Below are 25,876 nucleotides of genomic sequence, written 5' to 3'. Positions count from 1 at the left end.
ATGAAGTGAAGCACTGTGTCTTAGACTGCAGTGGAATCAGGCTTGTGCAGGCTATCTGTCTGGGCCGTGTGGTAATTGAAAAGGCAGAATGTTGGGAAATGGAAAAAACACACACACACACACAAACTCCCTCTCCAGCTCTGTGGGAGGAATGGAAGTAAAATTCTGATCCCACTCCTTGCAGATTCTTGAGTCCCAAAGGGGTCTCTCTGGAGGTCAGATGAGACTAAAGGAGGTCAGCTTGGAGGGGCCGTCCTCTAAGGGTAAGGTGTGGCACCTGTGTGCACTTCTGTCTCGGGCATAGAGGAGAATGTAGGCATGGGAACCTCATTTGCAGATGAAAGAGGAAGGAAGAAGAGAGACTTGGACCCTGGTTCAGAGCCTCTCCACTCTCAATAAATCCCTCCTGGCGGCTCTGCCTGAGGGCGGAGTTTAACATTTTATTTTAAGTGATGGAAAAGAGACACGGTTAGGAAAATGCATGGTGAACATCCAGCTTGACACCTCACTACAATGAGAACTGAGGAAACGCCATCCAGCTGAAGACACATTGATGTCAGCACACACCTACAACCTGCCCCTGCCCCTCGCCCTCCCAGGCTCACCCAGGGAGGCTTGATCATCTTCCTTGTTTTCTTTCTCCTCTAAAAATATTTTTTAAAGATGTATTTATTCCATTTTACATGTTTGAGTGTTTGCCTGCATGAATTTATATAGGTTGTGAGCCACAGTTTGGGTGCTGGGACCTGAAATCCTGTCCTCTTGCAAGAATAGTCAGGGCTCTTAGCCGCGGATCCATCTCTCCAGCCCCCTCCTTGTTTTTCTGTATAGGTTTATTCTCTAAGGTTGAGTCCTTACATATGAGTGTTTCATCTATGTTTGAACTTTGATGATATAGAATCCTACAGAACGTGTGTGTCTTCACGAATGTGTGTATGCTGACCAGCTGTCACTCAGCTTCTCATTTTTAATATTTAACTATTGTTTTGTGTCTTATGATTCACTCATTTTAATCCCCGTGTCCTGTTTTACTATATGGATATAATGCGATTTTTCTATTCATTTGGGAATGATAAACGTGACTTATTTCCGGATTCATATTCATAACAGGCCAGGAACACCACTGTGTATGAATAGCCTTGCACATGTAACCTGGCACATGCTTGCTTGCAGTTTTTTGGACAAGTGATGGAGTGAATGGCTCCTTAGTTATCTTAGACCAGCAATTCACAACCTTCCTAATGCTGCCACCCTTTAATACAGTTCCTCACGTCGTGGTGACTGCCAACCATAAAATATATCATTGCTACTTTATAACTGTAATTTTTCTACTGTTATAAATCATAATGTAAGTATTTGAGATTCAGGATATCTGATACGCAACCCCAGGGGTTGTGGCCCACTTGCTATCTCAGATTTTAAGGGAGTATTGTCAAACTGTCCCCCCAAGTGACTACATGTTTATACTGCCTCAAACAGATATGGCTGTCTCAGACATTAAGGGAGTATTGTCAAACTGTCCCCCCAAGTGACTACATGTTTATACTGCCTCAAACAGATATGAACCTTCACCAGCACTTGAGAATATCAGGCTTTCTAATTTGGGGAATAGGAATATATTGTAGTGAAACCATCTGAGCCCCAAAGACCTTTCCTATTCACTTGTAATCCCAGCCTCTAGCTGGTGGCAGGAGGATCAAGAATTCGGTGTAATTCCCTGCTATAGGGAGCTCAAGGCCAGCCTAGTTGAACTAAGATGCCATCTCAAACAACAGCAAAGAAACAAAACCAAATACATGCATGCCTACATGTTTTAGGAGCACAATTTTTGTGGCTGAGTGTGTGGCTTTTCCTTTGACCCTGTGCACAGATAAGCATGGGGGGGGGGCACTGTATGTCAGCTGGGGCATTTTCTCCAGATACTATTGCCTGTGAGGAAGAGTAAAGTCTCTGATGGGTTTTCCAGGCTCAGAATTAGTCCTTTCCCTAGGATACCCTGGCTCAGACATTGATGAGGTTCTCCCTGAAATCTGAAGATCTATTGGCTTCTGTGTTTCTGGCTCAGAAGGCAACATCAGAGGAGTGTTTCTTACTCGGGGGATATATATTTACACTAACTAATAGGAAAATGTAATTTTCACCTGTGCAAGGCTGGCAGTGAAGTAGGGAACGTGCTTTCCAAGTGACCCTCTCATCCTGCCTCCCACCCACCAAAACATCCCAAGTGCTCACTCTCCTGCTCAAAACTGCCTCTTCAAAGGGCTCTCTGTAGTCCTTTCCCCCTTGTGGCTTCCTTAAGTGTGGCTTTGGAGAGAAAGGTCCATTCTATCTCCAGCAGAATACACTCTAAAAAGGCAGAGAGAGGGTCAGTGATGTTTCCAATATACATTTCAGCTTTCCTTAGTTCAATTTACATCTTAATATGAGTTCAAGGCAACGTACCGCCTCTCCTGGGGTTAGATATGCTTCAAATCTAATTTGCTACTGTGGAATGCAAGCCTTACTTCTTGGCTAAAGGTTTAGGAGTCAGCCTTCCATATGTTGACTTAGGAAGAGGACATACTTGCCAGGATATCAGGGAGGATATGGTTTGTTTTGGGGGGTGTCTAAGTTTTCCGAATAACATAGAAACTCACCCCAGGATCTGGGACTTATCTGGTCTGATTCCCTTTCCAAGTTTGGGATCTCCCGAGGGCAGCTAGGTAATCATGTTCTTTGTTTCCCAGTCCTGGCTCAGCAGCACCTGATACACACAAGATGCTCAGCAGCTGTTTAGTTGGGGAAGGATTTAGAGCAGCAGCCGGTGGCTCCCTTACCCCACGTCTGCTGCTCCACCAGCTGTGGTCAGAGGGATTGGGCCATAGCCTCTTGGTCCTGCCATCAGGAGCATCAGCTGCTCCCAGCTGCTCTTCCCACTTGCCCCAACTCTCTCACTAAGAGCTGGGAGACAGCTGTCAGCTGGGGTGGCTGTTCCTGGCCATCTGCTCTAAGTTGTATCTCGGAAAGCTTAGAGAGGGAGAAGAAATTAGACCCCTTCACCCCAGCACATGTGTTCGATACTGCTGCAAGACCACGTCAAGCTAGCTATCACCAGTACCTAGGCCTGGAGTGCACCTATCCATATCTTTCAGGTAGTTGCTGCATGACTTGGGAGCAGAGTTTGGCTCCATGCAGTCTGGCCCAGCTGCCTCCTACAAGCATCTTATGTATCCCGGGTTCTTTCTTTCGTCCCTGCCTGGGCCATAGCAACCATAGCTCTTCTCTCCTTCACATCTGCATCTGACTGTAAGGGCCATTCAGCATCCTCTATACATCTCCAGGCCAGATTCACCCTAAGCACTAGGCCACACACGATTCTTTGTCTAGTCTCTGTAACAAGCTTGGGTGCAGTGGATGCCTTCATTCCTTCTCCAAATGGCCTGGAGAGGTTTCACTGGCGGCTTTCATTGTGCCTTTCCTCATGCACCCTCTTCTTGGTTCTGGTTAGAAAAGGGAGACCATAGAGAGCTGCCAGAGCTCTGCCATCTTTCTCGCCTAACTCTTACGTCGTAAACAAGGCCTCGATGGTACCTTCTGTCTCTACCCACCATACCCACCAATAACTATGAAAGTTCAGAGGAGAATTTGCACCTGAGAACACTCTTTCCCCATGCCCCGCCAGTGTGCTGACCAGTTGTTGAGCTGTGTGCCCATGAACACCCATGCTGAGCCTAATTCCACCTATGCATTGTTTCCCTGCATTGCCCAGGGACTCTGCCCAACTCACGCGCTCCCTCCCTCTGCTGCTTGTACCTCTAGCCACAGCTAGCCCTGGTACCTTCACCCATTCGATCACATGGGCTTGCTGTTAGCTGATAGTCTGCCATGACTAACTGCATGTCTCTCTAGCATGTGGCACGTCTTCAGTCCCCTAGCTCTGCCTAGTCTAGGGACTCATAGTCAAGCATCCAGATCTTTAATTGTGATCAGCCTTCTGTTCCAGCCCTCTAGTATGCCTGCTCTTTCAGTTCCCTCCCCACCCTCCACTGTACGGTGCCAGGATCCTTGGCAGGGACCATGGAGTATGCTGGCTTAGACCAGACGGATACCCTTCTTGCTGTCTTCAGTGCACTCTCTATGAGGCGAGTTGTATACATCGTAAATGTCATGGTCGTAGCTGTCCCAGAGGGAAAGAGCTCAAGGCATGAGATCATGCAGTTCACTTATTTGCCTGGGTAGGATCCTAAGCACTCTGAGTGGGTAAATGCTATGCCCCACACCTCCAAGAAGTACCCCCACAAAGGCCCTTGGTGTGAGGAAAGCAGAGCCTTAGGAAGGACCAGCAGCCATGCTTGGGAGGTGGCTGAGTGGAGGTAGCCAGCAGCTGCTGCTCTGGCCCTGAGGACATCAGCTGGCTCAGCCCAATGGGGCTGATGGAGGGTGATGCCACCTCCAGCCTAATGTTTATTCAGGCGGCCAGCAGGCTTTGCTGTCCCCACGAGGGAAATTAACTCTACAGCTCCTCTGGGTTTTCAGAGCTGGCCTACCTCAAACCCTCCTCTGTGGAAATCTCAAATAATGGCCTTGCTGAATTCAGAAAGGGGATTGGAGACTATAAATCAATGGGCAGCAAAGCCCTGGGACCCCAGTAGGCAGAAGGGAGGAGTTGCACCTGTGGGCTGCTGTGACCGCCCACACAGTACTTGCCCTTGCTTAGGGGTGTTCAGAAATCAGAGGGGCTGCCTTTCACATAATAGACACTCAGGTCCACATGGCACACCATCCTGAGTACTCCAAGATATTAGCACTTTGGGTGGAGTTCTGGGGCTGAGAACACAGCTCAGCATCATGGGAGTGCTGTCCCTGCCCTCGGTGAGGGTCAGTCCTGGCCTTCTGTTATGTTACATTGGGTCTGCCCAATTCTTTTCCTTGGTGTTGGTTCCTCGTTGTTTGGTCTGTTGTTTACTTTCCCCTCACTGAAGGTGATCTTTCCCAGGGTGGTTCCTCACTGGTCTTGCTCACTAAGCCCCTTCAAGGCCCTCAGCATCCATGCACCAACAAAGAAATTGCACTCCTGTCCCTTCCATAGCTTCTTATCCTAAGGGACAGCTGTTCTCTGCTGGTTCATATGGGTCCCAGCGACCAGGAACCTTTCCACTCTCACCCAGGATGACCTTGGCCGACACAAACAGCTTCGTTCCCACTTCCGTTCACTCATTCTAGAGCTACCTTGAGCCTCTTTTTAGGGCAGCATTCCTCAAACTCCGAGGTAGACCCAGCACACCTAGAGATTTTGGGAGAATACAGGTTCTTGTTGTGCAGGTCCGGGAAAGGCCTTGGGGTTTGCATTTTTGACAAGTTCCTTCGTGGTGCTGATGGTGCTGGCCTCTTGTCCGTACTTTGAGTAGGAAGGATCTGTGGGAATCCAGCATACTGGGTTGCTCAGCTGATGCAGGAATGTAAGAAGTTTTGTGCATCTGAAAGCTAACTGTAAGGGTGCTCTGGCATCTTAGGTGCTTGGTACTGCTGAGGGCTGGCTGGACTGGCTGGTTACCTGTAGTGGTCCAGTAAGTGAACTTCAGGAGCAAAGTCCAGCAGGCTGGTGATGAGTCAGCTCCGTCACGTTTTATTTATTATTATTGTGAGTGTCATAAGTGTCTGCACACCACAGCACACATGTAGAAGACAATTGTGTGGTGTTGGTTCTCTACTTCTGACTTTCTGTGGGTTCCGAGAATTGAACTTATGTTACTTTTGAAACATCCACCCTCACGCCATCTTACCAGCTCTCTGCCAGTTGTTTCTAAAATGACAGTTACCAAATCTCACCATTACTGTCAGCCTCAGCAGCCTCTCCGTAATATGAAAGGTTAGGCCTGAATGCTGGCATCCGTTCCAACGATGATGCCATGAACAGTATCAACCAAGTATTTCCCTGATGTGTTCAGATGTATTCAACCCTCATAATCATGCACAGGGAATGTGCCAGTACTGTCAACTTTTAATTAATGGGAGTTGGCCATGGAGGGAGTTTAGATGATTTGCTAAGATCACAGAGCTGGGAGCAGCAACAGTGGGGCCAGAGCCGGACACCCTCCTCCTTAACCTATGGTTTTAACCATTGCACCTCTGAAAGCTTGTCAGGAAAGACCACACACACTCTCTCAGAGTGAGTTCTCCAAACAAGACCCTTTCTCGCAGACTGTAGCTTCCTCAGCGGATTCTGTGCAATTTAAAGTCTGGCTTGGGCTGAGATCTAGAAAACACGGTGAAGCCATTTGAGGGCTCAAGATGGAATGGCCCGAGCGTGCTGTGCTGACCATTCTGGAGTCTGGAAAATTTAACTGGGCTCTCCTGGGCATCCCTCATAGGAGCCTGGAGCCACAGTGTCTGGGTGTCACCATCTTCTTGGATATATGAACATCACCTTGGCTCTGAGCCACCCAGGCTTCCTTCTAGGACATTAGTAGCACCATCACCAGACTTCAGGGCTGTGCCTGGAAATATCTGAGCTTTTGCATTTCCCATTTCTGGTACAAGGTGGAGAGCAAATCCATCTTCTCTTTTACTTGGCATCTTTCTCTACTAACCTTACCAACTTCAAACACAGGGCCCAAAGGTAAACACATCCAGCATCTAATTTTCATTGATCTTGCATGCCTGTGGTTGTGGTACTGGGTATTGAACCAAGGACCTCACACATGCTAGGCAAGTGTTCTACTACAGGCTCGCAGAGACTGAACCTCCAACCAAAGAGTGAACACAGGCTGGACCTAGTTCCTCTGCACATATGTAGCAGTTGAGTAACTTGGTCTTCTTGTGGATCCCCCAAACAACTGGAGTAGGGGTTGTCCCTAAGTCTGTCGCCTGCCTGTCTGCCTGTTGATCCTGTACCCCTAAATGGACACAGTCTTGTCTGGGCCTCAGTGGGAGAGGATGTGCCTAGTCCCTTGATGTGCCAGTGGAGGGGGGTGTTTAACACCTAGAGAGGGACTTTCCCTTCTCAAAAGAGAAAGGGAAGGGAGGATGGAGGGGGGAACTTGCATGAGGGGGTGCCGGGTGGAGAGGAAGGGCTAATATTGGGTTATAAATAAATACATTTAACAACAACAACAAGGCTATAACAAAAAGACTACAGGCTCGAGGCCAGCCTGGGATACTGAACAGGTTCAAGGCTAGCCTAGGATACAGAGCAAGCTAAAGGCCAGCATTGGCAACTTACTGTCAAAATAAAAGACACAAAAAGAGCTGAGGATGGAACCCAGGGCTTTATGAAAGAAAAAGCTTCTGCTACCACTGAGCTATGTCCTCAAACATTGACTTTTAAAAGCCATTTATTTAGTGTGTTTGTTTATGGGACATACATAGGTACCCACGCATTCCCACGCATGTGCACGTGTCTCAGCATGCAAGCGGAGGTCAGAGGACACACTTAGAGTGGTTGGTTTTCTTCCTCCACAGTGCCCAGGAATTGAACCCAGGTCATCAACAAGCTACTTTTCTTCTGGAGTTATGTTGTTAGCTCCACAGTATGACATTTTAAAGGATTTTACTTCTGTTATTCGTAATTATGTGTATGCCAGTGTGTCTGTGTGTGGGTGTGTGAATGCAGGAATCCAAAGTGGAGGCAGCAGATCCCCATGGAGTTGTAGTTACAGGGGGTCGTGAGCTTCAGAATCATACAGAACACAGAGTAGCCCAACGTGGGTGCTAGGAATTGAACTCGAGTTCTCTGTAAAAGCCCTGGTAGAAAACTTTAGATACTCGTGAAACTCTTAGTGTAGGACCACAGTCAAATAATGTCAGGGCTCTACAAAGTCACTTTCTCCAAAATTAACTATAGGACAGAGGGACTCTCTGTGACTCAGATCCCACCTATGGCTACCTTCAGCAGGTTTGCCCCCTCTCCCCCACCCCTGCCTGTCGCATTCCCCTTGCTTGGATGTCCTGACTGTCATGTCAGACATGTGGAGATTCTGCACCAGTGACTCTCCTCAGTGACAACAGACACCTCCTGAGATGAGGGCTCTGGGGGCATTTGGAGCCTTTCCTGTCCCCCTCTGTGCCATGTGGCTTTGCCTCTTCTAGGTGTGAACCAGGGGTAGTACCTGGCAGTTGCCAATATGGGGTGATTTCAGGCAGCTGACCTCATGCACAGAGAGGAATGTTTGAGGTCGGCCTACCCATTTTCTATGTGAGTGATCCAAAGGGGCAGGGATGAGTGGCTGGGGCCCATAGAAAAGCAAAGTAAACTCACGTCTTTAAAATCACCCCAATACCCTTCTTTCATACACTGAATGACTGACTCACTTGTGCAAGTGAATGGAATCGCTGGCGTTGTTCTTCATTGCTTGGGAAGAACACCATATACAAACAACCCTGGCAGTGGTATTAGGAGGGAAGCTATGGTAGTCTGGGTATTTCTAGCTCTTGGGTATCTGGAAACGTCTCCTGGGTGCCTATCACTGGTTCCCAGAACAGAACTAGCTAGACACATGTATGGTCCCCAATCTTGTCATTGGCTCCATCCTCTCAGACATCCCCACATCTATGTGTCACCCACTCTGAGCTCATCCGAATGTCTTATTTCCATAGCTGTGAATCTCCACACTCCAAGCCATCCCGCCTCTGAACATCTCAAGGTTGCCAGTTACCTATTGTCTGTCTTCAAAACCTTTTACTGTAACCCCTTTTCAAAACCTCTCTTCTCAGGAAGTTTCTAAAAACCTCACCAAGGAGAACGAGCAAATCAAAGAAGACGTGGAAGAAATCCGGACGGAGCTGAATAAGCGGGGCAAAGAGAACTGCTCTGACAGCATCCTAGAGAATATGCCAGACATCCGCTCAGCCCTGCAGAGGGATGCAGCCGCAGCCTATGCCCACCCCGAGGTATGGCCACATCGCCCCATGACTTCTCCTTGGCCTGGAAGAGGTAGATCAACTCGAGGAAGGGTTCTCCAGGGCTGAAACCTCCCACAGCCAGGGTCTCACTTCTGTGTAACAGCCCCAAGGTGTGATGGGTAGGATTTGGCCTAGCTTCACTCAACATGGACAGCCAGGGAAATTCAGTGAGTAAGGGTAGAAGTTGGTACTCAAACCTGGGTCTTCTGAGCCTTGGTATTGTTTTTATGACAGCCCATGGAGCTCTCTTGAGCATCCCTTACAGGATATACATGCTCCTACCTGGGACCATCTATGTTTGCATCTCTCCTAGCATCGTTATTAACACCACATGTTTTTCTCTCCCAGAAGTGCCTCAGCTTGCAGACAATAGGCGATGTGACCCCCCTGTTTGTAAGGGACTTGTTTAGACATGTTCATCACTGTCTGGTTATCACTGCAGTTCTGGAGAGCAGACCAGATATAGGTCAGTATCCCCATCTTACAGATAGATGGATGTTGATCCGGCATCTGCTGGAGAGTAACAGCAGGGCATTTCAACCTTCCAGCCACTTGTGTCCCTACCACAAAGCTAGCCCTGTATAAGATGGCTAATACAGTTTTGGGTGATGCCATAAGACCTGATTACATTAAACTTTCTCTTCATTTGGTGACTTCCTCCTAAAACTTACCAGCTGGGCTTGGCGGTACACATCTTTAATCCTGGCACGTGGGAGGCAGAGGCAATTAGATCTGTGAGTTTGAGGCCAGTGTGATTTACATAGTTCCAGGACAGACAGGGCTATGTGGTGATGATGATGATGATGGTGAAGATGGTGCTAAAAACTCTATGTGATTAAATATGTTTACAGCAATATAGTGTTTATAGCAATACAGCAACATGTCTGAGATCAGGCTCACTTTAACTGGCCTCTCTGGGTCTGTGGCGGATGGAAGGGATGAGACACACTGGTATCTTGGGTAATTGTTCTGGGTATGTATTGGGCAGAGCCTAAGTTAGTTAGATATTGAGCTGGTTCTTCTGTGTGCTGTGATATGTAACAGGTTGGGAAGTGTTGCTCGGCTTTCTGTTACTGTAACCAATCACCTGAGATAGTCAACTGAAAAAGAGGAATGGTCAAAAGACTTGATTTCAGAAGTTTCAGCTCATTGTCATTGCTTTGGGTGGGGAGTGCGTGGTAGAGCTCTGCCAGTCACCCCAGGGCATGGCGAAGCAAAGGAGAAGAAGGGGCTAGGGCCCTGTGACCTAACTTCTTCCACTAAGCCCCATGTCTTAAAGCCTGCACCACCTCATAGCACCATGAGCTAGACACCAAGCCTCCAATAAATAGACCGTTAGAGAACTTAACGACTCCAGTTATAGCAGGTGGCATTGCTTTGTGGGACTCTGTTGCCTGGGTCATCGTGAATTTGGAGAGAAGACAAAAGGCTTTGTATGTAGGCTCAGAACTCTTTTAGTTTGGTTGGTTGATGGGCGTCATCTCTCCTACACTAGCTTTGAACTTGTTATGTAGCCAAAGATGGCCTTGAACTCCTGATTCTCCTGCCTCCAACTCCCAGATGCTGGGATTACAAGTGTAACTACCATGCCTGGTCTATGCGCTGCTAGGGACTCAGCCCAGGGCTTCAGGCAAGATAAGCACTCTACAAACCGAATTACATTCCCTGCTTACAGGCTGAGAACTCTTGGGTAAAGAAACTTACTGTAGTGGGGCCAAGGAGGTATACCTGGTGGGCTTGGGAACATTTGGGTACATGTGTTCTGAAGGCAAGGTGGGGATTCTGAGACAAACACTGGAAAAGTATGGTGTGTGGACGTCCCCAAGAAGTCAAAAGCAATTCCATTCTATAAAGTAAAAAACAGTAAGTAGTATTTACCTGGCTTTTGATGTTTTTAAAACATTATATTCCCTCATAAATAATTTCTCTCATTTTTGAGTGTCCCTTATATGTTGGCCCTTAAAACAGGCTAAAAAGTGTTTAGCCTGTGTGGTAGGTCACCCCTGAGGGAACCTGAAATCATCACCCCAAAGACAGAAAACCTGGGAACCAGAAAGGGACTTAAAGGTACTTGCCCCACGCTTGGGTCCCATGCCTCTTATTTCAGCCTCCACTTCCCAGTGCAGCCAGAATTCCTTGCCTCCTGCTTCCAGCTTCCCAGTCAGCCAGCTAAGCTGGAGAATGTGGTCTGTTGTCTAGATGACACATTCTGTGGTATGTTCAGGAACCCAGCTCAGATTTCCCGAGGGCAAACTGCAAACCAAATCAGACACATCAAACTCTTTTTTTTTTTCCTTGCTCAGCAAAGTCCTTCCTGGTGTTTCCCTGAGTCCCCACAGCACGCAGTGCTGAAGTTAACACAATCTACCCCTCCAGGCTAGAGGTGCAGAGGGAGGTGCAGGAAGCCCGAAGGCAGGCTCATTCTCTCTGTGTGTCTGCAGCAGCCCCCGTGTCTTTGGTGAGCACCACACTGCAACAGGGGGAAACAGTTTTAGCTGGTTGTTTTTGGTTCTCGAAGATGATGTCAGACAATTCTTGGAATGGCAAGTGATTATTTGTAAGGTGGTCTTCCAACAAGGTCCTTGTCTAGAAGGTTGGCAGGGAGGCCCAGAGACTAGGTTGGTAGTGGAAAAGGCAGAGTGGGTGTGGGAACACTGGATGCCAGGAGATGAAATCATTTGGCAGACTCTTGGAAGAACAGAGAAGCAATCAAAGCGCGGTAGGGGTAGCTGCCACCCGGTTCAACTTGTCGCCAGCGAATCCAAGGAAATTATATGTTGTCTGGCAAAGGCTGTCCTCGTCTTGCTCTTGCTCCATATCCTTGGCCGGGACAAAGAACTGCAGTCCCTGCCCTGTCCGGGGAGCCTGGAACTAAAAGTCGGTTCCTGGGGTTTGCCACAAAGAAATGACAGCTGGCTTCTCTGACACAGAGAGAAAACAGAGCCAGCAATCGGATGCCCCTGGGCATGTGAGGCAGGGGCTGCGGCAGGAGCCTATTGTCAGCCTCCCAGGCAGCTCTTTCCACTGGGAAACGAAACATCTTCCACGTCCACCCGCTGGGCAGTTGCCAGACCACGGCCCCGAGGACATGGAGATGTTGACCACTTTTTGGAAGGCAAATAAATAGACCTCAGGTCACAACCAACATGGCTTAGTGTAAGGAGGAACACAGGCTGAGGAAGTAACAGTGGGGCCTACTTGATGATTGAGTGACTGTATTTGTATCCTTCTCAGCTAGTTCACTGGGTAGTATTTCAGCTAAGTTACTAAAGGGCTATTTCCTTATCCATGAAATGCTGGTAGCATTACCTTGCTCCATTGTTATGGGGATTGTTAGAAATAATATATGGTGGGCTGGACATAATAGGTGCTCACTAAAATGGCACCAACAAGCAGGCATCCCCATACTTCTGGTAGAGGCCTCAGAAGAGGCTTGAGGGAGGCACGGGGATGGCATGGAGGCTGGGCACCACCGAGGGCACAGCTGGTATACTAGGATGCTTTGTGTTCTCCTAGGCAGTTCTTTTACCCCAGTGAAGGGAGACTGGCAAAGATGTGTACACACGTTACCAGCTGCCCATCACTACCTCATGCCAAAGAGACAGCCATTTTCCAGGATGGCCTTATCTGTTGCACTGTCTGGTCGAACTCTCTTCACGGGAAAACAAGCCTAGACCACCTAAGATTTCACTGGAAGTGAGCAGGCCAGGTTTTCTCCAGGCTGGATCCTACAGGTCAGAAGGAAAGCCTTGTTTTCCCTGCTCTGTGCACACCGACGTGGTATGAGGCAGTTTGACCACGATGACTGGACTGGATCTCTACAGCCTGTGTTGCTAAGGCTGTGGCCCTCTTGGGGAGTGTTTCGGAACTGGCTGTGATCTCTACTCCCTCACTGCTCATCCTGTCCCATCTCTTTGATCAGGGAGTGACTTGACCTCCTATTTTGTCCCCTCTGAGGAACAGTACGAAGAGCGGTTTCTGCAGGAGGAAACTGTGTCACAGCAGATCAACTCCATCGAACTCCTGCGGACGCAGCCACAGGTCCCGCCGGCAGTGATGCAGCCGCAGCCCCTGCAGAGGCAGGTGCACCTGCGAGGTCGGCTGGCCTCCAAGCCCACCGTCATCCGGGGAATCACATACTATAAGGCCAAGGTCTCTGAGGAGGAAAATGACATAGAAGAGCAGCGTGAGTCTGGGTCAGAGGGACAGCCCCAGAGGCAGGGCAGGGAGGAAACGGCCATCTGGATCTTACAGACATTGGGTTCCAATGTTTGCTGAGATGCCTTGGTCATGGAACTTAACCTCTCTGGGTTTCGAAGACACTGTGGCAAAGGATGGATGAGCTGGGGGGACATCTGCATCCTTTTGTTTCGCCCCCCTGCTTTACAGATAGGGAAACCAAGGCTTTCTTGGAGATACTGGGTAGTGTGTGCCATCTGCTTCTCTCTAAGGTCCTCAAGTTTGCTGACTTTCCAACACCTTCTCTCCCCAGCCTTCGCCTTTCCTGCCTTTCCACAAAGAGTAGACAAGCTTACTTGTGTATTTGTCTGTCTCCTGTCATCTTTATTTTCCTTGCCCAAAGTTTCTGGAAGCCACTGTTTCCCGATCACCCCTTACCCATCCCTCCCCACGCTAGTCCTTTCCTTCCCTTTGGTCTCAGGAAGCAGCCTTCCAAGTTGCCTCCCTGCCTCACCGCGTTCTTTGATAGGATGCTTCATGCTCAACCTGCAGCTGCAGAATCATTGCACCCACATTAACTGTGTTCTACGTTTCTGACTACGGAAGCTCTCTCTGTCCCGCGTCCAGTCCAGCCCTTAGGGTGTTTTCTTTCTGCCCACTGCTTGCAGCCTCACCTCCCTCTTGGTGTTCTAGGCAAACTCTGAATACTAGCTTTCTAGCTCTTTCCTTTGCACTTAGGATTCAGTGACCCCTTGAATACATCTTTGTCTTTCACGTTTTGTCTGCTCAGAAGCCTTCAGCCTTATCCATTTTACTCAGAATTAAAACCGAACTCTGAGCAGAGAGACCCCCGAGCTGCTCATGATCTAAGCTCTGCTGGCTTTCTCTGACCTTACCTCCCACTCTCGCCCTGTGGCCTCCCATGTGTCCACACTGGCCTCCGCACAGGCTTGGTCCCCAGGGTTCACACTATGGTTACCCACCACCATCGTCCCATCGCCCACCTCCATGTTGCTTGGTCTACTGTTAACTTCTCAGGTTCCTCTGCCCACCCAGCTCGGTGGGTCTCATCTGACTGACCGTTCTATTCATTCCTGAGGGGTTTTATTGTTTTTCATTTAAATGTTTCTTAACTATTGTTTTCCAGTCTATCCTTGAACTCACAATCCTCCTGTCTTACTTTCCCAAGTGCTAACACTGTGGGTGTGAGCTGCCCAGGTTCATAGCCCATGATTTCTCCTACTCAGGACCCCATGAGGCTGGGGTAAGGATTGTTGGGATAGATTTCTTGGCTCATGTGTGGACAAACCACACCAAACCAACATGTGGAGAGGTTTAATAGAGACAGGGGTTGGGGTCGAAAGAGAAGAAGAGAGAGAAGTGGAGGGAGGGGATCTGGTCTTTTATGGGGGTAGTGACATCACTTGCTCCCAGGTGTGGGTGGGCATCTGAACCGGTGTATCCCAGGAATGCTTGGCTGTTTCCATGGGAATGGATGCACCAGGTCCCTGTCACTTGTGGGTGGCACCATCACTAGGGGTAGGAGCCATCCTAGTGCCAACAAGGATAGTAGCAAGTTCTTCAGAGACTCTCAGGGGAAGACACTGTTTGCCCCATGCTCCTGGCCAATGTCTTAAGTCCCCAGCCAGAAGGGTTTGGGATGGACCTCATCTAAAGGGCTTGTATAAAATGCTCAAAGCTCTGGATTACACCTCTAAAGAGAAAATAAAAGTGAGCAAGTAAAATCCCAGCTGTACTCAATCTCCAAACGCACTGCCGTGTTGGAACAAGGAGCCTGCAAGTTGCTACCCATCCTTGGCCAGAGTGTTCCTTGTACTGTGCCATGAACGAACCTTGTGTTTGTTCCACAGATGATGAGCTATTCAGTGGCGACAGCAGCATGGACTTGCTGATTGAAGATCAGCTTCTAAGGCAGGAAGATCTACTGTCAAGTGCCACCCGGAGGCCAGCAACCACTCGTCATGCTGCTGCTGTGACAACGGACGCAAGCGTTCAGGCCACAGCCTTGTCCTCAGAGTCTGCACAGGCCTCAGATAGACAGCTCTTGGCAACCCCGGAGACTACCACAGTGTTTTCAGAGCCCCCAGGGGTGATGCCTCCTACTCAAGTCCCACCCACCACCGTGGCCCACACAACCATCCAGCCACCTCCAGCAATGATTCCTGGGGACATATATGTGGAAGCTCTACACTTGGTCCCTGGGTCACCTGACACAGTGGAGACAGACATGCCAGAGGAAGAGGGGACTGCATGGCAGGAAGCCACCTCTGCTGGTCCCATTCTGAGCCCAGAAGAAGAAGATGACATTCGGAATGTCATAGGTAAGTCCTTCTTTCCTGGACTGGTGCTCTTCTGGTCATTTTGGTAAAAGGTAGAGGGCTTTGTAAAGGACAGGAACTAGGAAGCCAGGCTTCTAGCTGGGCTAGAGCACCAGCTTGAGGAAGACTGACTCTCACCCATCGCTCCTCCAAAGCAACACAGCACAGGAAAGGGCAGTGGAGGCTTGTCTCTGGCCAAAAGTTAGTTTTCACATTTAGCAGCATGACCACCATTTTGAAGCTGTAACATGACATTTTTGCTACAGAGTTTATATTGAAGAATTATGCCATAGAGTTAGAAAAGAAAAACCTATTTTTAAAAATATCTTATATTTTAATTGATTTTATAGTTTTGTATTGGATTGCGGTTATAACCACATTTATCTATAGGGTGTTGTTTGAACATTTCTGAAGTACTTCCTATGTAAATGTGTCAGTGATGAGAGCATCAGTCTCTTTCCTGACATACATATGAATGGATAAGACGAACACTGTATCGGCATGGGTGACTTTTCCAAGTAGGAGTTTATCCAGTGAGTTTATAGTGGACCCATCAGCAACTGAATAGTTTACCACAGTACGATTACCAGGCCACAAGCCAGCAGAGGATTCTTATACGGGTGGCCCCAGAGTCAAAGCAAAGTAGGGCCGGGTATGTTTATTAGTTTACATCAACTTGGCATAAGCGAGAGTCATTGGGAAGAAGGACTCTCAATTGAGAACAATGTCTCCACAATATTTACCTATAGGCACATCCACATCTTCCAGGCATTTTCTCGATTCACGATTGATATAGGAAGGTCCAGCTCACTGTGGGTGGTGCCATCCATGGGCAGAGGGCCCTGGGTTGTATAAGACAGCAGGCTGAGCAAGTCAGTAAGCAGCACCCATCCATAGCCATTGCTTCAGTTTCTGCCTCCAGGTTTCTGCCTTGGCTTTCATAATGAGGAACCAGATGAGCCCTTTCTCCTTGGGTTGCTTTTGGTCATGCTGTTTTATTACAACAATAGAAACCTTAACTAAGAAATCAGGGACTGGGTAGTAGCATAGGCCATTGTGTAGAATTGAATGAACCCAGAACTGGGAAGCACAGGGTTGCTAGGGAATCACTGAGCAATGCTCTGACAGAGAGGTGGGAACCAGAGCTGAAAGCAGAAGCAGCTGCTGTAAACATGGCAGGTGTTGGTAAAAGGGGTTGTCATGTGAGTTGGTTTCAAAGGAAGAATAAGAATGTTCTATACAGAAAAAGAGTCACCTTCTGACGGACAGATCCGGTGGTACAAGGCACATTCTAGAAGCATGGAGAAGACAGGCCTTCTGTTCCAGAGAACTGCATGGCCTCTGGGTGTGTCTGAGAAGGAGACAGGAGAGTGTGGTACTGGCACAGAAAATAGAAATAAGTTATAGGAAACAGCTGACTACCCGGGTGTGCTGGTATAAATTTGAAATCCCAGGATTTGCCAGGCCAAGGCATGCGGAGCTCAAGTTTGAATCTAGCTGGACTGTAGAGCAAGGCTCTGTGTGAAGAGTTAAAGGGAATTTAAATTTAAGAAAACTGCTCCTTAGGTCGCCATGCATTAAGAGTAACTGCAATAGCGTGCTGTTGAGTGGCAGCTCTGTCAAATATCTGGGAAAGCGACAGCTTTGGCAGAGAGCAAGGTCTGTCTTTTCAACATCACTCTCTTCTTCCCAGCTCCCATCCCTTTGATAACCTTATTCCCAGGCCCTCTACAGCATGTCTTGCTGGCTCCAGGAGCAAGGCGGTACAGGGAGCACCTGCTGAAGGCCACACATCTGGCCTCTGTACCGTCTCTCCTGTCAAAGCCCCACCTTTCTCTGAGTCTTCAATGAAGTTAGCAATTTGCCAAGTATCTTTTCTTCCATTGTGTTCTGTGGTTTTCTGGGGGACATTAGCAAGGATGTGCAATAAGTAGGGGGTGCTAATCCGGGAGGAAAATCTTGGAACAATGCCAGAGTGGAGGTAGGAGACGGGTAGTGTTTTGTTACTTTCCTGTTGCTGTGACAAAACACTTCGACCAAGGCAGTGTATAAGAGCAAGCATTTAACTGAGCTTGTGGTTTCAGAGGGTTTGAGTCCATAATGGTGGCGCAAAGGCATGGTAGCAGGAACAGTTGAGAACTCACAGCCTGTTCTTTAAACAGGAGGCAGAGAGAGAAAAAGAACATGGGAAATGGCATACATTTTTTGAAATCTCAAAGTCTTCCCCAATGACACACCTCCTCCAACAAGGCCATACTTCCTAGTTCTTCCCAAGCAGTTCCACCAACTGGGGACCAAGTATTCAAATATTTAAGCCTACAGAGGGCATTATCATTCAAACAACCACAGGTAGTAAGACTCCCAAGGTTTGCTCTCAGGAAAACCAGCAAGAAGGCAGCTCTTGGATGGCAGAGGCTGGGCTGGAGAAGGAGAAAGTGTTTTGTTTTGCTTTCTGTCTGTCTGCCTCCTCCATCTCTGGTGTGTGTGTGTGTGTGTGTGTGTGTGTGTGTGTGTGTGTGTGAGTTCAAAGTTGACACAATAAATCTTCCTTGATATCACTCCACTTTATTTGTTGAGGCAGGGTCTCTCCCTGAACCTGGAGCTTGTGACATCTATCTAGTCTAGCTAGGCAGCTTGCTCTTGGAATCCCCTTCTCTGCCTCCTGAATGCTGGGACTACTAGTGCCACTCTGACTTTTAAGTAGATTCAGGGGACCTGAACCCCAATCCTCTCACTTGTGTTTTACCTCCCCATCATCTCTCTAGTCTTTTCTTCCCTGTCCCCTCCTTCTTACCCTCCTTACTTCTTCTTTCCCCACCCTGCCTTCCCTTCTTTCCTCTCCTCTCTCCCATGCTGCCTTTCCACTCTATTTTTTTCCTTCCATGGAGTGAAAAAGCCAATAGCCAGTTCCTCACTGCATGGATAACTACCTTTTCAAAAACCTGGGTCCTCCTTCATGTTTGCAGAATGTGCTAGACTCTAAGTAGAGAGCTCTCTTTTCCCTAGCTGAGGGCTGACCTGAACCTACAGCACCAGGCCCAGCTTCATTGGTCTATATTCCACCCTTCAGCTTCCTGGAACCCTTGGGTAGGAGGGGAATTCCTTTAGCTATTCCACTGTCTGTCGCCACTGCCCTGTGCAGGTACCTGGAAAATCCACAGTGAAGACACTCTGCAGATGAGGTCCATATACTTTTGGTCATAAGGCCATTGGGTTTGAGGCTGGGAGCCTCTTCTCCCATAGACTAAGGAGCAAAAAGGGAGCCCCCTCCCCACAGTCTCTATGCTGACTCCTACACCAGCCTCTCCTACCTGCCTTCCCAGGTTTTGTCTCCTGTAGACTTTTAAACCACTGTAACTGACAATAGGTACCTTTCTGGGGTTCTCAGGTCTTGGCCCTCTCAGTAGCTCAGCTGCTCCATGCATGTGGAGAACCCCTGTATCCTGACAACCGTGTGCCTGGTGACAGAAGATGGAGACTGGGGATACATGTTCTCCTGTTGCTCAGTATTCTGTTTGACTGGACTGAGTCTTATAACTCCTGGCAGAGGGTTCCTGCCTCTTCTATCTACTCAGATTAAAAACATAGACAGTGACATAGATGTGCCAAGAACAGGACAGGACTGTAACCTAGGGAAAAATTTTCACACATATATACAATGTATTGTGGTTATATTCACCACCTTCCCTAATTCCTCTTCCCCTCTCAACCCTTCTTCCTGACTAGTCCCCTCCCCCAAAAGCTCTTCCGGGAGAGGTAGAGTCCCATGGGCGCCTCCTCTATCCATGATGAAATGGCGAAGGGCTAACAGCAGTTGTGTGCTCATGGCTCCCCGGGGTCGAGTCACATTTGGATGGCGGCATTTTGTGACAGTCCTTCCTAGCTTCTTGGTTCTTAAATTCTTTCAGCTCTTTGGCAAATTACTTCTACTTGTCTCTTGTCATCAAATGCCTCTCACTATTGCTGTTAGTATGGATAAGGTCTTGTTGCTAGAACCTTCTCTGCAAACTTGTGACTTTTCTGTGCCTGGCTAGGCAAGAGTTATGTGCTGATACCTCCAGGTCATTAACTAAGTAAGTCATTTGGCTGAAGCAGATACAGGCCACCGAGTTGCAGCTGGCCAAGGTAGTTTGCTCGCTTTTTGTTTTGTTTTGTTGGTTTTGTTTGTTTGGGTTTGAGGAGGAGGGTTGGCAGGTTTTTTTTTGTTTGTTTATTTGTTTTGTTTTGTTTTTTGTGCAGTTTAAGATGTATTTTTTTCTCTTTTTCTAAAAATACAAAACAAAAATCAGTTGGGCCTACAATTCACAATCCCTCTAACTTAGTTTCCTGAATGCTAGATTTATAGGCATGGATGAACTAACTACCATATGCTTTCTATTTTGGTTTGCTTTGATTTATTTTTTTTTGAGACAGGGTCTCTCTACATAGCCCAGGCTATCCTTAAGCTTACTGTGTAGCGCAGTCTGCTCTATGAGACAGGGTCTCTCTACATAGCCCAGGCTATCCTTAAGCTCACTGTGTACCCCAGTCTGCTCTATGAGACAGGGTCTCTCTACATAGCCCAGGCTATCCTTAAGCTCACTGTGTACCCCAATCTGCTCTATGCAGATCTTCCCCTGTCAGCCTCCCAAGGGCTGGGAATAAAGGCATGCACCACCATGCCTAACTGAACCATGTAGTTTTAAAGGCAGTGTTGGCCTCGACCTTCATCTTCCGGTCCTCCTGACTCTTGAGTTTTGGAATTATAGGAGTGAATAAACTTGGGGTTTATGTAGTGCTCAGGATAAACACAGGGTCTCACACATAATGAGCAACATTCCATAGTCTCCAAAAGGAATATCTTACCGAAGGTTTTTAGACCTGATTTTGTAATGGCCTAACGTACCCAGAACTATCCTCCAGAAAATTTCTAACACAAGTAAACAGGGATTGGTTTTTATTGGACACTGAAGTATAGCTGAAAGAGAGGGAGAGGGGAGATCTGGGCAGTGTCAAGGGCACCCTGGGCTCCAAAGAGACTGAGGACCCAAGAGCCCAGTGCTCAGCCACGCCAGCTGCTATGGAGAGCTAGGATGCTTGTGCTAAGTGGCCACAGCTCGACAGATTCCTAGACTTTATCAATGCCAAGTCCTAATGTGATTTTTAGAAGGGGCCAGTTAGGGGCAGTGTCGGGGGAGGAAGGACAAAGAGGACAGTCAGCTTACAGCAGTAGCAGCAAGCGTTTGTCTGAATTCAAATCTATCATGATCTGTAAAGAATGTCTCCCCCACAGAGCACAGAGCCTGAGAAAACCCAGGGCTTGGCCAACTACTCTGGCAGTGGTGTGAGGGCCAGGCCTGCCTGCCTTGGGTCAGGGAGGCTGCTCCAGGGACACCCAGGGAGAAAGATGCTGACGTGGGCTGGGGCTGTGATTTCCAGAGCCTCTGTGGCTCTAAGACTCTCCCTACAAGACAGACAGTTCCCTGCCACCAGCTACAAAGTTTAATAACTACTGTAACCCAGCCTTCAGCTCACAGGGAATCTGGCCATCTCCTGAAGTGGGCCCCAGAAATGAGTCTATAAAGTGGAGTTGCTCCCTTAGATGTATACAGAGCAAATTCTGAGGCCCTCAAGGAAGATAGATCCTTTTGTTCATGAAGCTACACCCCTTGGTGCCAGGCCATGAAGTTCCAGACTGAGCAAGGCATGATCATTCCGGAAATGGGGCTGACCATAGGAGGGGTGGCAAACTTGTCTAGAGCAAGCATCAGATGCATGTGCCCATTTCTGCTGTGGGGCTCTCTGTATCCAAAGGCAGCCATGGATTGTAGGTTCACAGAACAGAGAGGGGCCCCACCCACCACAGAAGTACCAGTAAGAGCCAGGCTTGGCAGAGGAGGGAAAACAGCCTGGATGTTCTGACACAGACTGGCACAGGAAAAATTGTCGCACATCCGTGTTAGTTATCTTTCTGTTGCTGTGATAAGACACCACAGCCAAAAGCCACTTAAGAACGAGTTTATTTTGGCTCACAGTTCCAGAGGGCTAGAGTCCATAATGGCTCGGAAGACACAGCAGCAGGCAGCAGGAGCAGGGAGCTGGTTGGTCCCATTTTCTCTCCATACACAGGAAGGAGAGAGACTTAACAGGAAGCAGGGGGATTCTCAAAGCCTGCTGCCAGTGACATACTTCTTCCAGCAAGTGTGAACCTCTTAAAGGTTCCATAACCTTTGCAAATGATACATGTGCCCATGGTGGCAGAGGAGAACGTGGTTTTTCTGCTCAAACCACCATACCTTAAAAATTTCAGAATGGCAGCTTCAGAACATTAACGTGGAGCAGACTCTGAATAGAATAAGGAACTTATATTATTACACAGATCATCAAGCCATCCCTGAGCATGAGGCTATTTGGCACAGGTGGCTAGAAATGGGTGAGAGGCCTCCAGTTGGCAATCTTAGGGCTGAGGTCACTATGTGGTGTGTTGTGTGTGTGTGCTCTTACATTTGAGTGCCTTTGGGTCAGTTGCTCTTCAGTGCCCCCATCTCTGTGGCAGCCCGTTGTCACATTCTCAGCCCAATGGCTCATTTTAGTGTCTGCTTACCTCTCAGGAGCAGTTGGGTGAAGACTTCTGAATGCTGGAAGGGCTGAGATGCTATTATGGGGACTTGGGGCTTCACGCGGTACTTAGAGACGACACGTTCCTAAGAGCTTCAGCAGATGTATGTTGTGGGAAGGCAGCTCTTGCCGTCCTTGGTAGTCAGGCCAGAAGGAGGCAGAGGTGAATCCACAAGACAAGAGCTAGTGTCACTGGCCTGAGCCAGACCAGCAGCGAGATCTGAACTAAGTCTGTGGAGGGGAAGGGTTGAGGGGTGAGAAGGATGGAGAATGGATGGACTCACTCAAAGACCACTTGAAAAAGATGGGAGGAGAAGATCTCAGGATAACCTGAGCCTCTGGCTTGGTTAGTGGATTTCCTGCTATGTCAGGAGACAGAGATGCAGTTGGACATGAATGGAAACAAGTGAATATGGTTGTTAGTAACCAGGTTTGAGGAAGCAGAAGGACACGCAGGGACAGATGTTAAGTAGGCCACTGGATGCACCAGACTGGGCAGTGACTCTTTTGTAAGAGCTGAGAGCAGAGGAAGCAAGTGGGAGGGGAATGAGCACTAAGAAGGTGCACATGGGAGTGGGGTGGGAACTCTGAGACTCGGCCAGTGGAAGCCAGGGAGGGGGGTCCACCTCCCGAGATGGTCCTTAGTGGCTGACCTGAACGGAGGCTTGGATAGAACAGGAGGAGGATGCCAATGTCCCTGACAGGAAGTGGCAAACATGCAAAGCAGCTGGTAGCGAGAGGCTAAGAACATGTAGGCACAGTGAAGGGAACACCCCATGGGATGAAGGAGTACCTCACACAGGGACCTGTTGGCAAGCTGACAGTGGGTCAGGGGGCATTTGCTGCTATGTTTGTCTAAGACATGACATGCATGCAGGTGTATATACTGATGGGAAGGATCCTTTTCTGCAGGTCTTGGTAACCTTTATAGCAAGGGCTCTCTGCCTTGAAGGACTGTTGAGGAGCAAGTTTAGAACAGAAAGTCCTCAGTGGATGCTAGTGTCTGTCAGCATCGTCTATGGTAGCCGTGCTTCGTCTGCAGAGAACAAGAGGCTCACAGACAGAGCTCTCTTCCCCAGGGTTCTGTGGCCCTCCCACTATCTCTTGCCTTCTTTCTAAGGCTGCTCTGTGCTCACGGGCTGCAGCTTTGAAACTACATCAGTTGCTTCATTTGTGTTACAAAATACCTGACCAGAAGCAAACTTGAGGAAAGAAGGGTTTATTCTGGCTCACATTTGAGGGTGCAATCTATCATGGGGTGTCAGGGAGCACTGATGGCAGGATCTGCAGTCAGAAAGCAGAGGGTGAGGCACTCTGATGTTTAACTTCTCCTTTTCATTTGGCCCAGGATTCTCGCCCATGGGATAATGCTGCCTACAACTAAGGTACCCTTCCCATAATCCCTCACAGACTTACCTAAAGCTTGTCTCCTTCATGATTCTAGATCCCCTCAAATTGACCATTTTAACCATTACGAGACCCATCCTAGGTTCATCTGAGCATGAGGATGCATTGGGGTCCCACAGGCTGCTAACTTTCCTGATGTCTTCAAATGTAGTGAAGGCACACACATCAGTCCTGCCCTCCTGCATGGACTTGTCCATTCTGTAAGCTGTTCAGTACCTCGGTGGCATGTGGAAATTGTCCCGAGGATTCAGGCGTCTGCACTGCACAGCTGTAAGCTGGCACTCTCCTCTCGCTGCAGAAGCAGCAACACCTCCCCTTGCTGCAGAAACTGACCTCATCCATACTCACCCCCACTCGGACAAGCTGCCATAGGCCTCCTGGCTAAAAACAGTGGACACTTACTCTCTAGCACTCCTATAGGCCAGAAGTCTCAAACTAGTTTTATAGGGCTAAGTCTTTGGTGTCAGAAGTCTAGTTCCTTCCAGAGGCTCCAGGGGAGGAGAACCCATGCCTTGTTTTTCCAGAGTGCACTCACCACTGGCATTCCATGGCTGGTGGCCATATCAGGCCAGTCTTGGCTTCCATCATTACAACGCCTCCTCCTTTTTGTAGGCTATTTCCCGTCCTCTCTGGTATGTGGATGGCATTTGGAACTTAGATAATCCAGGCTAGTCTCAAGATTACTGACTCTGTCACACAACATCCTTTTGGCCATAGAAGGTCACTTTCATGAGTCCAGAGGGTTGAGTCCTGGATATCTCTGCGGGCCTGTCTTAGTTAGCATATTTTTCCTGTCCCTATGACAAACTACTCTAACAAAAACAACTCAATGGAAAGAGGATTTATTTCAGCATATGATGCAAGGTACCTTTTATGGAGGGGAAATCAAGGCAGCAAGAGCTCAGCGCAGCTGACCATAACACATCCACAATCAGAAAGCTTGGGTAATGGCCAACTGTGTGCAGGCCATCTCACTTCAACAACCATGATAATCCCCCATAGGAACGCCCAGAGGTCCCTCTCCCATACAATTCCATTCGCTGCCGAGTTGACAGTTAACACTGTTGATCACAGAGCAGCCACTTAAGTCACCCTCAGTCGTCAAGGTGAATTCTCCAGGTACATTGTGAAGAACTGTGGCTCAGTGCCATTATGGAGACAACAGGCCAAACTGGAGTTAATGGTAGGACCAAAATGGAGGCAGGCCATTGGCTCCAAGCCCATGTGCACTGATAGTCCTACACCAAGGTCCTGCCTCTGAGTACCTCAGGGCTGAGATTGGACCCTACTGTGTAGTGAGAGATGGGCGTGGCTACAGCAACTGGGCTTCAAGGCATGGATGGTAGAGAGGTAGTGTCCTTGTAGGACTTTGCCAAGGAAAGAAGTTCATAAGAGAAGGCTGCCTAAGGATGGCACGAGAAGGCTCACCTCAGCGTGCGGGGGAGTGTGGCTTCTCCACTGGCAGTCAAGGTCCTGCTGAGCGCCAGGAAATGAGATTATTTTCCGTCTCACCGCTGCCAGGCTCGGCTGGGGACTTCTGTTTTATTGTCTCGAACAAATGAGCTCAGACATGAGGGAATGAGGCACTGGTGGGTAGTTTCTGTTGTTTGTCAAATGGAGACAGAGTCTCTCCCCACTCTGTCAGAATAGAACCCTATCAACCCCACACAGCGCTGCTTAAAGCCAGCCATCTGCACCTGAAGTGAAGCCTGCCTGGAAAACTGCTCAGCCCAGTTCTACCCCACGTCTACCCCAGAGCCAGGGTCAAGGCACAAGTGCCCTTTCCCACACTGCCAGCCCTAGATCTTGGGTCCCTCCTGCCTTAGATCGCTGGAACATGGATTTCAAGCCGTTGGACATGAGGTCACCTGGAGTTTAGAAAACCCTGATTCCGGGTTATAGAGCTATGTGATTTTTCCCCCGAGTGTCGAGAACTAATTCATCTCAACACCATTGTTTCCAGGACCCACAGGTCTTGGTGGCGGGATTGGGCATGGGGGACAGTATTTGCTCATGCCTGTGGTCAAAAGGCCCTGAGAAATCTCTGAAGACAAGGGACATCTGGTTCTCCTGTTGTTCTCTTTGACCAGGGCCTGCTAATCCAGGCATAGAAGTGTGTGTTTGAGCACTTTCATGTGACTTCAGTGTCATTCAAGCCCGTGTTCAGTCATACCCCATACCAAGCATTTCGTTCGTGTTTTCAATTTAGTCTAGATTATACTCCTAAATACAGCTCTTTGCTGTAGTTTTTTTTTCCTGTGTTCTGGGAACACAGGACACAAAGTATCTGGCACACCTCAGGCACCAGCAGATGGCCTAATACTTGGGCGTGGGGATCGGGAACAGAGAGAAGTGTGTGCAGCTAGAACTCTGACAGGGACAGCCAGAAACACAGTTGTACCCCAGCAGCCTGGGGCAGCTCTGACTGGACGGCAGGCATTCACGTCCCTATGGAACAGCAAAGAGCCCTTGCT

The 25,876-nt window shown here is 48.6% G+C and overlaps 1 protein-coding gene across 2 annotated transcripts in view; it reads left to right on the top strand.

The window, feature by feature from the left end:
- The window catches only part of OLFML2B (olfactomedin like 2B), a gene marked incomplete at its 5' end in the record, with an annotated part of 35,176 nt that overhangs the window by 6,983 nt on the left and 2,317 nt on the right, over nt 1–25,876 (top strand). For both annotated transcript variants that reach the window (XM_080908396.1, XM_080908397.1), the window contains 3 exons: nt 8,692–8,868; nt 12,838–13,066; nt 14,931–15,401. In XM_080908396.1, coding sequence (XP_080764522.1) covers nt 8,692–8,868; nt 12,838–13,066; nt 14,931–15,401 — 877 coding nt within the window. The remainder of the gene's footprint in view (nt 1–8,691; nt 8,869–12,837; nt 13,067–14,930; nt 15,402–25,876) is intronic.

The sequence above is a fragment of the Micromys minutus genome (assembly GCF_963924665.1).
Source record: "Micromys minutus genome assembly, chromosome: 1".
In the NCBI taxonomy this organism is placed as follows: Eukaryota; Metazoa; Chordata; class Mammalia; order Rodentia; family Muridae; genus Micromys; species Micromys minutus.
This window is presented reverse-complemented; position numbering and strand designations above follow the sequence as displayed.